This window comes from Thunnus thynnus, chromosome 9 (genome assembly GCF_963924715.1).
Source record: "Thunnus thynnus chromosome 9, fThuThy2.1, whole genome shotgun sequence".
In the NCBI taxonomy this organism is placed as follows: Eukaryota; Metazoa; Chordata; class Actinopteri; order Scombriformes; family Scombridae; genus Thunnus; species Thunnus thynnus.
In genome coordinates, this window is record NC_089525.1 from 11015678 (window position 1) to 11032452 (window position 16775).

A 16775-nucleotide genomic window follows, 5' to 3' on the forward strand; every position below is an offset into this window, starting at 1 on the left:
AAATCATTTATTATTTAACTTACTATGAAAAACTTTTTCTAAAACAAGCAAAAGGAGAACAGTATGGTGGGCTAATTTTATCTCATGTAGTATAGGACTGAATGATTTATTAAATATGGGCATTCGAATAAAATATATTATGTCACAGTCTTGTGAAAAATAAATTGTAAGACACTGAAAAGGTGACTGTAACAGCAGCCAGCATGATGTACAACGTAGGGCGGCAACTAATGATTACTAATGACTAATGATCTTATTATCGATTAATCTGTTGATTATTTCCTCAATTAATCGATTAGTCTCAATAGGTCTATAAAATTGTGAAAAAAGTCAATCAGTGTTTCCTAAAACCCAAGACGCAACCTCAGATGTTTTGTTTTGTTCCGACCAACAATCCACAACCCAAAGATATTCAGTTTACTGTAACAGACGACTGAAGAAACCGGAGAATATTCACATTTGAGAGGCTGCAATCAGAGAATTTGGAAATGTAAAAAATGACTCAAAATGATTAATCAATTGTTGTTAATTAATTTAGTAGTTGGCAACTAATCGATTAATCGACTAATTGTTACAGCTCTAGTACAAAGACAATGTTCAAAAAACCCTCTACTGATGTGTAAAATCAAGACAATTAATAGCCAGATTTGTGCAAATATGATATAAGTCAATATTAATGACACATAAGAAATAATGCATATCCGGGGAAATATTCAGCAGGATTTAACTGAAGCTACTTAAATATGTATTAAACTATTATTCTTTTGCATGGGCAGAGATAATCAGATGCAAAATGGAAGATCTAAGCTTTCTGTTACTTAATTGTAAATATCTTTTTCTTCTTTTTTAAATTTCTTCATGGGGCAAATAATTTTAAGAATGATGTTGACAGTCAACAGTGCCAGGTCTGTAGGTATCCAGTAATACACATCACTACCTGTCCATTTTGGTATATATACTGAAGAACAAAGGTTTTGTCTATGTAAATCAGAAAACTGAAAACAATGCTTTTGCCTTCGTCTACACTACTCGGCAATAATGTCAAAATAATGGAGCTGAGCCCACAAGAAAAGAAGATGTCTGGTGAACAATGGGGGAAAAAGGGGAGAGATTTGTCTGAAATTATGTCAGATAAGTTCATAATTATGCAAAAATGGGTGTAATTAGATGACTGCTGAGTATACATTTTGTTCCTAATCTACAGTATCTGGATGCTTTTTTCAGAGTCATCTGCTGACTGAGAAGTAACCCATGACTGGCTGTCTTTGCTTTAGAGATGGCACTATTAATATAATACTGAGCATACTTGCTCTAGGCTGTACAGAAGCATGACAGATAGCGTTCTTTGGTTCTTTGATTGCTAATTCACAGATAGGCTACTTGACCGTCACAAGCCTTTTAAGACACGCGTTTAATTTTGTAAATGTGCAGGCTAATTTTATGTATCAGCGTCATGTTTGAAAAGGACACCGAGTCATTTTTTCCGGAGAAGTTGTCTCTCATTCAGTTATCTCATCACTCATCAGATCATCGGCCTTCTAAATTTTCTACTTTCATTGATGCCAGCTGCTGCTTCTTCAGATGAAATATAAACCCAGAAATATTACACATTCTGCTTGAAAGGGCTGCCATAGAACACATTAGTATGCAAATACTTGAAGACATGACAAAGCAGAAAGGCATTTCACACTATTCCTATTGTAAGAGGATGTCTGATTTTGTCACCACTTTGTCTATTATACAGTAGGTCAACAGTGCTCACCTTTAGCACTGAAAAGCTAGTTAAGACAGTGTCATTAAACCTCAGCGTACAACCAAAGGAAAATCCCCTCCATGTTGACAGTGCAATAACAAGCTACCTTAGCGGGAGTCTAAGTCCCCTGCAAGGCACCTCTGATCCGTTCCAATCCCCACCGTGGGCTAATAATAGCACTCAGCATGCTACACTAAGGAGATGGATTAACGAGGGGATACGTATCTGTCAATGTTTGTGTGTGGGGAGATGTGTGTATGTAGGGTAAGTCTACCACCGGAATCCGAGTCCCCTCTTCTACAACTTTAACGACATTTGTGACCAGGAACATCCACTCCTGGGGACTTTGCAAGATAAGCACTTGCTTGTTTGAACACTAACGCTGTGTGTCTACTCTAACACTCGTTAAGGATCATGTTCCCATGTCTTACCGGTGCAGGTGAAACACTTGACGTGAAAGTGAGTGTCTTGTACTCGCACCACCTCTCCTTTGCACACCTCCCGACATCGTTGACACCGGATTGGTCCAGAGCTTCGTTCACCTCCTGTTGAGCCTTGGTGATAAGCTGCTGAGGACAGAAAGACAGAATTTTTATATTCTATTTCCATGTTAAACAAAAGTATATATTTTAAACACCTGAATTGACACCCTTTTAGTTACTATTCTCTGGTGTCAAGCTTTCTGTTCTTCTACAGCACATCTGCAGTTTATGAGAATAATCATGGTAGATTTACCACTTGAAATTCTTCATTATTTTTTTGAAACAGTAGCTAGGTTTTCATCCAAATGTAATGTAAATCTGAACTGAATTTCCAGAAAATCTGCAAAAGAAAATTTGAATTAATGTGCATTTCCATTCACTGTCGGTATGTGAATATTAGGAGTGCTTTTCCAGTTCAGGGCCATTAAACCACTGCAGAAGAAGAGTTGATGTAATTAAAAGAGCACCAGTCATACCTCAAACAATGAGAAACAATGTAGAAAACATGGTATTTATAGTTTCATGTATTCATTTTGGAAGGATTACAGTATCCTCATTGCTCCTATTTTTCATCTCTTCAGTGGAGCTGAAGATTCAGTGGACGTTTATGTCACATGCTTCATGATTTTTTGTGATTTTTTTCGCTAAGTCAGTTGCCTTTTGCTTTTATAGATACACCAATTTTTCTGTGTCTGGTTTTTTCCACCCAGGTTTTTTTATGTGCAAAATAAAAATGCAAATAAAAACAGGTGGATTGAAATGCACCTAACGGGTCCTTAATTTTACAGAGTGATGACAAAAGCAGACTTCTCACCTCTAGCTAGCGACTGTCAATTGTGTCACTGTAACGGTGATTTTATCAACTATAGCTATGTAGAAAATTAAGTTAACGTTAGCTTCATAAGTTGGGTGAAAATATCATCTCTGGCTGACCTATTAATGTTTCAAGCTGACTCATTTTAAAATGAGAACTCTGTGAAGGGGTCTTACATGCACTTTGCTATAAGCTAAAAAGAGCATCCTTATAGTTGATAATCCATGTATAACACATGGAAATAAAGATAAATCATTGTTTTTGAATTGTTAAATTAAAAAATAAATTAGTTATAAATATGTTAAGTAAAAATGTAAGCATAACTCTGTTTAGCTGGTCAGCTTAGCGTTACATACTTGGACAAGCAAAACAAATGTTAGATTATTATACTTTATTATTTGTAGGTTCAAACTTTGTGTTTCATTTAAGTTACAAGAGAAAAGTTTTTTCACTCAATTTATAACTCCACAGAATAATGTAGTATGAAACGCCACTGGCTTTGGAAGTAATGCTGGGTTAGGTTACTACTGTAGTTAGCTAGTTAGCCAAACATTTACAGCCTACATTGGAGCAAACAATCACAATTTATTACATTCCTTAACATTTTGCTCTTGTATTTTGGAGAATGTGAAAAAGAAGAAACCACCAACCAAACACTTTTTTACACTGAATATCGCCTTTTCTACAGCCCCATGCACACCACTTCCACATGCGGAAAAATCCTATGCTTGACAGGCCTGCTGCATCTTGTTATGGTTTCTAAGCTATGATTGGACAATCACTGTTTGATGAAGGGGTTTAGTGAACAGCCAAATATGCAACTTTCTAAAATAGTTTTCTAATAGTTACTAGTGTACTACAAAAATACAATTGGCCAACCTCGTAGCCTGAAACAAATATAGCCTATAATTGTCTACTAATGATGTTAGATATTGGTAGGCTATTGTCGAACACATAGATACATTCCCAACAAACCTAATCAACATTTGTGAACAGCACAAAATGGAGAGTGTCTGCAGCCTCAGCAAATGCACCATTTTTAGTGTTACATAAAACTCCACCTCAAAAAAGGACATAATAATATTGTATTTATAAGAAATCCTAATGGATTTCAGCATTAAGCTTAAGAAAACTGCTTTTCTATGTCAAATGCAAATGTTTCTCCTATGTGTGCAGCAGTCCATCACCAAAATTAGAGCCACAGGTAAACTAAAGACTGTACTGTGCACAGTTCACGCAATAAGATCAGTGTGTAGCTCTGTCAACACTTTCTCTGAAGCTGTGAGGTCTGACACCTATGTAAGCTGGGTAAGCTCCAGGCTTTCTCTCCCTCTGTCTCTATTTTTCACACACTCATCCACCCTTGCACACACACACACACACAAATTATGTCAGGTTAGAAAGTGGATGGATCCCCTTACCACATTATGCATTAGCATACATGTCAGACTCCTGAAAGCCCGATAGCTATTTCACATTGTCAGGAAAGCAAGTTCTCACATACAGCCTCTACAGTAATGGGATGAATATCATCACAAGCAAATGGGTCAAAATGATAGATTAATTCGATCTTAAATGCGTGTGGAAAATGAATTTATCTAAGACCTCTTAGGCTATTAGAGGGTCATTAAAGGTTCATCTTCTCCTCTGAGCTATAAACAGATTCTCTTGCATCCACAAGCGAGACAACGAGCCTCCAAATACTGAGAGTGCGCCATAACAGCTGCGTTCATAGTCTCTTATTTAGCTTCATCTTCCTTAAGGAGCATCTGAGTGGTCCTACACTCGGTGGAAAGGGTATAATGGCAGGATAACCAGCTGGCTTTGCTGTCTACCTGAATAGCTGACTGAAGGACTTTGCTGCTTCAGTCATAGCAGCACCAGTATATGGGCTGGCGTGACGAAGCTCCTGATTCCATTTCACTGAATGAATCCCAAAGGACTTCCAGCACTTAAAAAGTCTAACAGCCTTACATGCCTCATAGCCTGAGCACCCTTTGCATGCTCAGAGCTTGATGACTGTGAGGATATACACCCATGGGTGGGGGAGAGAATGTATGTATGACTGTAGCTGTTTACTTTCCTGTTCGGGACAGGACAGTGGGCACTGGAAATATGCGAACATAATTAATTCCCACTCCGAATCTCCCACGCTCAAGTATCTGTTAGTTCATTGTTTCCCTCACAATGCTGGCAGCACCACAGGGACCCACTACCCTGCCTGATAAACGCCCGGCCACTGGTTCAAATAATGACACTCCCTTATAAATGTGTTCTGTACTGTATATATGTGTGAGAGAAAGCGGATAGGCAAGGGAAGTTAGTCTTAATGCGTCATAAAACTAAATGAGCAACACTGATCCCATCAGGTGTGAATGAGACATAATGGGAACTAACAGCAGTACATGCAAGCCTGTGCCAATACCTACTGGAAACACACAGGACATTTATTTACAGTGCTGACCTTCTGAAAGTGGGCCAAAACAATCATCTGGCACTGTAGAATATCTGCTTTCACAGCCAAAGTTGTGTAAAAGAAATAACAATGACTATTATCAGCACATAAATTATCCATGGGTGCAGTGTTCAAGGAAGAGGTGAGGTGAATGGCAAAGATTCTCAACAAGTATGTTTTAATGAATGAAATGCGTATTTAACTTGTTGAGTGTGTATGCCAAAAAGCTGCACCTAAGCAGAGAATCCAGGTACACAATCAGCTCAGGAGCTGACAAATGACGTAACTCTGTCTAATTGTGTTGGCGCGTTCATACCCATTCAATGCAGCCAAGCTCTCTTGGTCTAAACCCATTATAGAGCTCTTGAACAGCCCTCCATCCTTTCCCATGCTGACGTGTTGAGTCATTCTTCTAATGATAGCCACCAGACTACAGGTGTAATCCACTGACTCCAAATCAGTGGCGAGCGCCCTGGGGGGAATACAGCCTCCAGCAGACAGGTGATAAGAACAGGGCCAGGGTCAGAGAGGCCGACAGCATCCCCAGGGACCTAAAGGTGGCTGCTATTCCTGCCCCTGACCTGACAGCCCTGAGGAAGAACATACTGGGAGCTCAGTCACAGAGGATGCTGGGAGACTGGTGGTGACGAGTGAGAGGAGTAGTAAAAACAATCAAAGAGAAGCAATGCAAAGACCATTTGGACTTGAATTATCAAAGGAAAATGTGTTGTTTCACAAACCGGGTTTAGTTTTCATAGATTTGTATAGTTTTTGATAAGACACCCAAGCTTATCTGTTATATTAATTCATTGTGTGAATTTCTAACCACAGACTTAAGTCAGATTTAAAACAAGTCTTCAACCCCGTCACACTAAGCAGCTTATTTGTTAGGGATACCTAGCTAAAATTTTCATAAGCTAGTCTATCCAAAGCATAGTAATTCTGCCGCTAAGGCAAAATATTAATAGGACTATTACACAGATGTGACTTATGTAAAGGATGGCCTGTGACGACACAAAAGTTGATGTAAAAAAAATTGTGTTCTGCTCAGGTTAGTTATAGCTCCATGGTGATTTGTAAGCTATGTGCATGTGGTAGAAGACACTTTTTACATCCACAATTTTTATCACAAGCATTATTATGACCGGTAGAATGCATCGATCTGTGCAAAAATAGCCATAGTTAAACTGTTAGGAGATTCTGCTGTTGAGTTTTTCAAATTCAAGTTTTTCGGATTTTCTGAGCCAAATATTAAATCTTATAGAACTCCGAGGGTTTCCACTGATGGCAAACATTTCTCCTGCACACATCTAAATTTGTCACCGAATCTAAGCAGCAACCATAGCAGCTAAAAAGTGAAGCCACTCCAGAATGAAGTTCTGCTAATGGCAACAAGTTGCTGGCTGCAAGAAATCTCTGACTGTATTGAAGTGACTGGGAAAACCCACAACTCATCTCTTTAAATATGTTAAATATGTTCCAAAAGACTGTGGAGTTTCCATAGCTAATGTCACTTGTGTGTCTAGGTAGCAAGTTTGAAACAGCAATTTTAGCCATCTAGCCAGGGTCCACCCTGTTATCCAAAATAAGGTTTCTTGTCCCGGCAATTGAGAAAGATAGAGTCCAGCAGTGAACTCAAATACAAACTTCACTACATTTCTTCAGCTAGTGTAATGATATCACTGATGCTACATTCATGTTTTTCTACAAGCTATAACCATAGACTATAAACATGGACATAGCAAGGTGTGACGTCATCCAGTGGTTTGCATTTTTACTGTTTCTACTTTGTTATTGTCACGTTTGTCTACCTTTGTCTTTGATTGAGCCATGTCTGTTCTATGTGACAGAAAATAAAGTTTCTTGAATCTCGGATTGGAGCCGGTTTAAAACCCAGAGTTGCACTTTTAAGGTACTTCCACATTGGCTTCAGCCTCGAGCCCTGGTAGTTGCTGCTAGGCTAAAACACACCAAAGCTATCTGAGTGGGGGCCTTACTAGCTAAGAGGAATATGTGGTCTTTGTATATGTAGATATTTTCACAACAAAGCAAAATGTCACCCCTGTTCATGATTTAACGCAGCCAACGATCAGGTCTCTACCTGCCTCCCCCACCCCCACCGTCCCTTTATCACCCTTCGTCTCTGTCAAGACCTTGGAGAGGAGCATTTATCAAAGCTATGATAGTGTCCAGTGGTATCACAAACATACTGCCACTGTATGGAGAGAGAGAGAAGGGTCAGACTGCTAGTGACAGTCTGAATGATCACTCAATCCTACCAGAAGCCAAGGTCATGGAGACATGGAGCAGCCTGGAGGACAAAACATACAATACAGCCACAACGGTTTAGCTTTGTGCTGAATAACTCTACTGATGAATCTATTCATTCAATTAGAATAAAAAGAAGGCTTAGAGTGTACTTATGAACTGGCAACTGAATGTTGTTTCAATGCTGTCTCCAAAATTTCCTTTCCACAAAGGCTTTAGCTGGTATACAAAATCAGATTGAATATCGGTTTAGTATCCACTGTGATTGTAACTGCAAATGTACGACAAAACTATGTGCCCAATTCTATGTTGACCTGTAAATACGTACCAGTTGAACACAACTGTGCATGAATATTCATCTGTGCATCCCAGCATCTGTGTTTGCATCTGTGCATCTTTGTCTCCCACCTTTGTTCTCTGTGTTATTGAACTAAGGCGTCTGGCAGAGGGAGTGATAAATGGTGTTTGGCTCAGATTTGGACTGTTTGCCAGATGAGGCAGAAGAGCAGGAATCATATACAGTATGATACGGCCCCCATCCCTGTCTATCCTTGTTTCAGCTCATTCCTTCCATAAAAAGGAAAAACACAGCTGACATGGAAACAGAGCAGAAAATATCCATCATTTGATCAAGTCGTGTTTACTTATTTATCTTTACCAAGCTAGCAGCAGAAAATTGGGAATGTGTATCAGTCTGTAAATAGATCACTCAGTCCATCAGACACTTTAATCCAGACCAGTATATCACTATAACTGCTGGCCAGATTGCCATGAAATTTCATGTGGGTATTTAAGGATAATTTATTGAGTTTGTGGAATCCCTGACATTTGGTCCAGCACCAGCAGGAGGTCATAATTTTACCTCAACCAACACTGTGGTCTTTCACAATGTATCAGCAAACCTAATGTTAGGGGAGTGCTGAGCCAAACTCGGGAGAGACTCAGGAGCCAGACATTTCTCCGTTCTCTGTTGAAGAACGGCTGAGGTTGACACTAAGCTGGTTCACTTTAAAGGTCAGTCCACCTTAAGTGAACTTCGTCAGGTTAGGCTAATCCATTGTCACTAATTTTGGGGCTAACCCCCTTTACTATTCCAGGTGTTGGGGATGCAACAGACAAGACTTCTTTCGGTCTTGAGAAGCTGCAGCATTTATTCACTGACGCACTGTAGCCTGTACTGTACATTTACTGCCAGATTGACAACTTACTGCTAACCTTTTCCTCTGCTCCGCTCGCATTTACTGTCACTTTTCTGACACTTGTTCTACTCACTCAACCACATATATTACGCACTTCCCTAAGGGAGCTCTGCTACTCTTATAACAGTACTTTTCACCTAGATGTCCTTTGAAGAATGAAGAGAGGAAAGATTCTGGGATTTGAGGATTTGATGCACTAGTCAATGACTCAAAACAATGCTACGGTGTTATCATGCTCGCACAGTGTGCAAGTGAAAATCATTAGTAGTCCATTGATATTAATGATCATGTGAAATTTTAGCAGCGGCTCTCATAATTCTGCAGTGGTGCACTGAATATAGGGGAAACACTGCACTATATGGTTACCATCTTAGTCTCCCATGTTAGCATGCTTACAATTTCTAAATACCACTAAAAACAAAGTATGATGATAATGTTTTTAATTTTCTAAGTATCTGGCCATAAACTTAAGTATTGGATAAATTAAAAGACCTCATGTTCCTCCAGAGGAAAAGTCAATTGATCATCAAAGTCATGAGGATTCATCATCTGGGAACCATGACTATCTGTACACAATTTTGTGCCAATCCATCAAGTCGATGTTAAGATATTTAAGAAGTTAGTGGTGCTCAGTGAAGTCAGAGGATCACCAAAGTAACTAGGATGCATGGTAATCATCCAACAGTTGTTGAGATATTTCAGTCTTTATGCATTCAAACCATACAGTATGTCTTAATCATTACATGAGACACAGCACTACTTGTTAAAGTTAAGACAGAAAAATGGGAATATTATGTGTAAAAACATTCAGTCCAGCACACTGTACTAAATTTATCTTTGCCTCTCTGATGTGTTTTGTCTGAGAACTCTCTACAGCACAGGGAGAGAGAGAGAGAAAGAGAGAGAGAGTGATGTATGGCTCTGCAGATCCCCTCAGGTCCCTGAGCCCAATGATCAGTATATTGATCAACATGTGTTTTATCACTCCCCTGAAACACACACTGTACATATGCACTCCTTAGAAAAAGAGCATCTCAGAAATGGCCTGAGTTATCAGTTTGGTCAAATATTACATAACTGTGTTGTTATAAATGATTATATATCAGTTTTTCGAGTGCATGTATGTCTAACTGTGCTAAACTGAAGTCCTTTCCACCAGAAACAAACCTGCTACACCCACAGTCCAGACTCATCCGCCAGCCAGGCAGAAAATAAGAGTCTAACTGGACACACATACAAACACACAAACCCAGTGACCATGAGAGATAGAAGGCCCAGAAGATGAAGACAGACAGTCAGCGCTGTGTGTAATTACTCTGTGTGTGTCGATGGCCTGTGGGCTATCACACCCAATGCAGCGGAAAAAACTGCACACAGCACAGCCTAGCAGGCCCATTCATGTCCAAACCTTAAGAGTGCTGAGAGCAGAGGGGAACATATGTTTGACTGACTGACTGGAGGAGGAGAGGAGAGGAGAGGAGAGGAGAGAGGAGAGAGGAGAGAGGAGAGGAGAGGAGAGGAGAGGAGAGGAGAGGAGAGGAGAGGAGAGGAGAGGAGAGGAGAGGAGAGGGGATGAGAGGAGAGGAGAGGAGAGGAGAGGAGAGGAGAGGAGAGGAGAGGGGATGAGAGGAGAGGAGAGGGGATGAGAGGACAGGAGAGGAGAGGAGAGGAGAGGAGAGGAGAGGAGAGGAGAGGAGAGGGGATGAGAGGAGAGGAGAGGAGAGGAGAGGTTCTTTCCTCAGCTCTGATGCTTGCTGTGTTTTATGCCTAAAGCCATAGTACAGACACATGTTACACCACCATCTGCCTGCTGTGACAAAGCTGACACACACACCCACACAGGGTTAAATACAGTCATACAGTTTCACATACTCAGGTGCAAACCACATACCACAGGTTGATGGTTGACATGTTATTGATGTGTGTGTTTGTGTGTGTTCCTGTTTGAGCACATGCTTTTAAATCACAAGAGCTTGTGACAGCTCTCCACACGCTGGCTGCATGTGCTCCCCCTCCTCGTGTCAGCTGAGGAAAGCATTCTGAAGCTTAACAAAAGAATTCTACGCATTTTCTCAGCAAGTGAACAACTGCAACACCACTCCCGGCACGCACGGCACGGGGACTGGCAGTCAGGGAAGGCTCGGTACCAGAGGGTTAAGAGTACTGGATGAATAATGTAGTGCCACACAATGACAGGCTAGATTATGAATGATGCAGTAATACCCAGTTCCTCCTGTAGACACGGGAGGACAGGAAGAGCCCGTCACCATCAGTTCACCGAGCACTTGGCACACATCAACTGGCCTCACTGACAGCTAAGGGACAGGAGAGGAATTTTTTTGGAAAGAAAAGTCTTTCCTTTGGAGATCAAAGCCTGCCTTGCGAGTCAACCGGTGATAACTTGTAAACACAATGCACAACAAGAATGTTCACATGCACACACAGGTGACCAGCCAGCCCTAGGAAAGCCCTGATTCAGCTGACAGAGGATCATGGTCAGAGTCAGCTGATACAAGGTCAGCTTAGCATCATGGCAGGCCCCGGGCCGGTGTAAGATAAGTATGACAGGAGCCCTCGGGCTGTCATCCTTATTCGTCATGTGCTGCTGCATCACAGTCAACTTAACTCCATGACACCAACCAACCAAACAACGGCTAGGTCAGAATCCTCCAGCGCCATAGGTTTCCTGCTCCTCCAATCAACATGTTAGAAGACAGGTGGACTTTTATGAAGAGGCAACAGCTGAAAGCCTGGGTGGTCTCCCGAGAGAGGTCAAATAACTGTTCTTTAAATTGTTTCTTTTAATTTGCTAAGTGCTTTGAGCTACAGCTTGTGTATGAGAGGAGCTATGTAGATAAAAGTGTATTATTATTATAATTATGATAAAATATTGGTGGTGTGTGGTGATGGTGACAGAAGAGAAGGAGAAAAGAGATGAAAGAGAAGTGACAGACAGAGAGGAGCAGACATTGGGAGGGCCCAGGCAACAGCTGTTATGTGGATGAAGAATCCCAAAAATGCTCTTCTATGGATGAACTCTAGACAAATGCTACTTTGACCTCCAGATATACTTAGCTCTCCTATCCCCTCAAAACCTGCTCCAAGTCTATTATAAATAAATATTAAAAAATACACACTATTTAAAGAGGCATCACATTTTCTGTTTTTTCCCTGAATGTGAAGGAAAATGACAATTTCATATAACTATGAATATTACAATAATTTGAGGTGATGGGAAACTGTAATTGGGTTAAATCTTGTTTAAAAATCTTTATTATCACCACACTTTCTCTAATCTCTTCCATCATATATTGAGTAAGCTACTATTGTTCTGTGGTACTTCTCCTCTCTGCTCTCACCTATAGATATTGTCCTTGCGCGTCAAGTGGAGAGGATAAAGCGCGCAAGAATGGACTTACCACTGGAACTCATGATGCCCAATGTGTTTCTTATCTAAAACAAAGCCGCTTTGTCGAAAATAATCCCATAAAGCACGAGAAAATCTTCGCGGAGCAGTTTTACTCCTTCCAAATTGTGTGATTAAAAAAAATGAATATCCAGTGGACGTAAATGATGCTCCTCACTCTCCGCAACACTGCTCCCAGTCAATTTCTGAGAAGGTGGACAGAGCCAGAAAGAGGGCTAGAAAAAATATAAGAGGAATAAAAGAAAGCGAGCTATTTCCAGGGATTATTAATTCCAAACAAAGCTCCTGCTTTTGCTGTGTGGGAATGTCGGTTGTTTTTTTTTTCCAGAGAAACAGTCGCCGGTTAGAACACAATGCTGCTCAGTCGGATTCCACCTTCACATTTTCGCTCGCGGCTGACTCCAGCTCCGCCGCGCGCGCTCTCCCTGCTGCGGCTTATGCTGTCAACACACACACAGTAAACCTCTTCCGGTACTCACTTTCAAAGTACGATGAGTGGCCCTGATTACTTTTCTGTATCCAAGCATTCACGCCACTTAGACAACAGTCTCTTAAAAAACAAACAAACAAACAAACAAACAAAAAATACTCTTAGTTAATCCGTAATTTACCAATAACAATATAATAAACACCCTAATCTAAATGAATGATTCTTTAATTTGTCCACTACTTTGAAAAGGCGAAAACCCTTGAAACACCTTTCAAATTTTAATGATCCCCCCCAGACATGTTTTAAGACATATAAAAATGCTCTACTTTGAATAATTATTTGTGTGTGATGTGTTTATTTCCATTTTAAAAAGCTGCTACTCCTACTACCTAATTGAAAAATCCAGAAGCTATGAATATGCAAATATATTAAATGTTTTACTCAAAAAATGTCTCCTACTTCCCTGTAAAGTCCATTCTCAGTATTAATGCACTGGATCAAGGCTTCATGTTTCCACATTATATTTGTGTAAGTTGCATATTGGACCACAATTGCCTCCATTTTTTAATTTTTTTAATTTTATTTGCATACACATAAGACTGACATACAAATAAAAGATGTGACAGGAGAGGTCAAGAAGCCACAGGCTTATGCCATGGACCTTCCCTTAACTTAACGGTTATATGCCCTTAACTCAGATTTTTGTTGTGCACAGAAAAAACTTTCTGCAGATGAATGTGAGAACAGCCTTCCAGTGTCAAACTCTGCACGTACAACATATTGCATAGTGAAGATCAAACATTCAAGTGAAGTAAGAAGTAAGAATGCACAAAACACATTTTTTGAGTGGTATTTGGGGTTCTAAAAAGACCCAAACCAAACCTCTCAGACACACCTTAAATAGCTCCAAATAAGTAATTTCAGGGGGTATGTTATACCTTACCCTTTAACTTACACATTAATGTGTAATATGTTACATATTCACAAGGCTAATTATTAAGTCAAGGTATTGTTAAACTTTATTAGGGGTTCTAAGGAGACTAAAATGAAATCTCCTTAAAATAACTTGATTTCAAAAGCTTATAAAGTACATTTAAAGGGGTACATTTCCCTTTAATTTACACATTAGGCTAACGTGTAATGTAGTCTCTTAATTATCTGCCATTAAGAGATAATGCATTGATATAAAAACACTGCAAACACTAACATTAGACCAGTCTCATCTCTATTTCTGTTTCTGGTGTATTAGTAGACTCTGTACTAATCTTTCTAGATCTAGGCTGTAGCTGTCATAATTCAGGTACATCACCTGGCTCTGGACGCCCAGGTAACCATTGACACACCATTCTGATTTTATTATGAAAGCAGATTTGCCTCTGTGCCGGTATTACTCTGCCTATCATTGGTTCACTTGACAGATCTGGCTTTTTCTCCTGGGTTAAGCGACGTCACTCTGGGCTGCTGTGGACGCTTCGGGGACAGATAGACACCAGCTCCATCACACTGCAAAAAGTGTTAAATGTTCAAAAGTCATTAGTCTCAGTCTTAATTTATTATAAGACGAGGTGAGTGGTGAGATAGAGACCACCACTGTTTGAATCGTCTCAATTAATTAGAAATTAGTCAGGCATCATGTTGACACTGAACAGTGTGGCTCAAACAGTAACCTTTTCAGAAAACTACAAAGAATTCTTGAACTAAATTGTTTTTCTGAAATGACTAGTTGGTGTTTTTCTTTTTTCTTTTTTTGCAGTGCGGAGCTGGGCTTATTGCTAAAACTGTTATGACACCGCCCTCTTCTGGAAAATCGACGTAAGCAAATTAGTTAATTGGATTATTGACGGTGGAGTTGCTGAGAGGAGGCAAGGTTAATTGTGAGACTGTTGACAGACATGCTCCGCTGTTTTTGATTGTAGAAACGCAGTAATTGATTTAACTAGTCTGTAAAGCAATGCCAGACATCACAGCTCGTAGACGGGTCTGAGTCGGTCCCAATATTCTCACTGTGTAAATTAATAACAGAACTGTCAAGCATTCTGACTCAATGTTGTTTGTATTGAGGAGGAGTCACCGTGGAAAGATCTCCATCTAACGGCGAAACACCTGCACATCTACTGTTTCCCAGGCAGTCTGAAGCATTAGTGACGTCCAGTCGTTTGAAAACAGCTTGAGTTGGCCGACTGAGACAGAAAATTGACATGACATGAATGCATTAAAAAGACTTGAATACTATTGTCAAAAGAAGTGAGAAGCCTATTCTCTAAACTGAAATCTGAACGAGGAATATTAAAAGGTAAAATAAGCAGATGGAAAATGGTGTTTTACATTAAAAAAATCTAAATATATTATTGTGTGATTTATATATGTATGCATTTATTTACATTTTATGTATATGTTATTATAAAGATAATAACATGCACTTTCAGTAGCCTTTATACAAAATTCATTTTAGTAGACAATACCATCAGGTTCAACTATGCATCAAATCCCGTTTGACTATTTGACAGTCTACTCTTTGTGTTTGTGTGTGCGTGTGCTGTTTTTATTACAATGTGTGTCTGCTGTTTTTATTAAACTAACTGTCTGCCTTGTCCCGTGTCCTGAGGAAGTGCTGGTTCTGAAGCCTGAAGGAAGCTGGACAATGGCGGAATGTGAGAGGCGCCTCTCTCTCTCCTTCTGCTGCCCTGCACAGTGCTACCTCTTTCATTCTTGAGCTCAGTACTTGTACAAGATGTACTCTCTTTTTCCTTTAATCTGCTTTACTCCTTCACACCCTTTCATTGTCTTTTTATGTTCAGTTTCGCTCAGGGAGCTTTGAAAAAATATAGTATGGATTTCACTACATAAGAAATAGCCTAGATACATACCATGTAGCCTCAGCTTCAACTTAAATCATCAGCTAAGTCCATGTACCAGGTTTGTACCCTTTTTTCCATAAAGCATTGATACTGCTACTGAAATGTAAAATGAAATATCACACACCACATTAAAAGTGTCCCATATACTAGTGTTTTTACATGTTTACTGCAGTACGCTATCTGACCTGATCCAGGTCAAAGCTGATAATGATCAGTATAGACAATGATTTACTGAAATGAACTATCTTGATCGGAGTGTGTGTATGTGTCTGTGGGTGTGACAGTACGTGGGTGGGTGCTTTGTGGTGTTGGGTGCTGATTGTGCTCCTGTGTCAATCCTACGCTGTGCTTTTGTCCTCCAAACTGATGGGGCAGAAAAACAGGAAGCTGGCCTTCCTGTGCACTGAAGGCAGCAGGGCAGGAGGCCACCAGGTCAACACAGTGTTGTCACTGCCTGCAGAGGCACCAGTGCCCCCTAATCAACTATAAAGGCAAACATCCCCTGATACGTGTTATTACTGGAATAAACCTGCTCGTTGTTGACATCACTCTGTTCCCTCTGATGGAAACTAGTTTCCTAAAGCACACCATTTGTCTTTGACATCAGCATTATAAAACTGCAACACTGAGCACAAATTATACTTTTTTATTAACCGCTGAACACATGATGGAGACATGATCATGTTTTTTTTTTTTTTGCAGTCCTGGTGTGTTGCCACATTGTATGGCCTAATCAACCACTCAGTGTTTTTCTGTTGGAGGTTGTGTCTTTTGTTTGTCAATCAGCCCATGTGTCCACTGTCAGTAGCACTGATCAGCAGTATGCTGCATTCTTCACTAACCCTCACAATCCTTGCCCTTTGTCCAGCTACATAGCCAGGGGAGAGTGTACAAACACACGCACACACACACACACACACACAATCTGCCATCCACCCTGTAACGCTATGCTTCTCTCTCCACCCATTCCTGTCTATTTGTAATTTGTTGCTATTCTATACACCCACATTCCCTCTCTTTTGCTGCCTCACACACACACACACACACTCACACATGCACATTCACACACACACACTTTTGCAAACAGAG

The 16775-nt window shown here is 40.2% G+C and overlaps 1 protein-coding gene and 1 long non-coding RNA gene across 2 annotated transcripts in view; one reads left to right on the forward strand and one right to left on the reverse strand.

The window, feature by feature from the left end:
* The window catches only part of ablim3 (actin binding LIM protein family, member 3), a 48454-nt gene extending 35384 nt beyond the window's left edge, over positions 1-13070 (reverse strand). The window contains exons 1-2 of the mRNA XM_067598800.1: positions 12391-13070; positions 2185-2322 (exon numbers count right to left, since the gene is read on the reverse strand). Of these exons, the coding sequence (XP_067454901.1) occupies positions 2185-2322; positions 12391-12403 (151 nt within the window). The 5' untranslated portion in view covers positions 12404-13070. The remainder of the gene's footprint in view (positions 1-2184; positions 2323-12390) is intronic.
* A 1210-nt stretch (positions 13071-14280) lies between these two features.
* On the forward strand, positions 14281-15133 carry LOC137188745 (uncharacterized). Its single transcript, XR_010929506.1, has 3 exons — positions 14281-14393; positions 14582-14640; positions 14893-15133. It is a non-coding gene; the product is annotated as an uncharacterized lncRNA (long non-coding RNA).
* The last annotated feature ends 1642 nt before the right edge of the window (positions 15134-16775 follow it).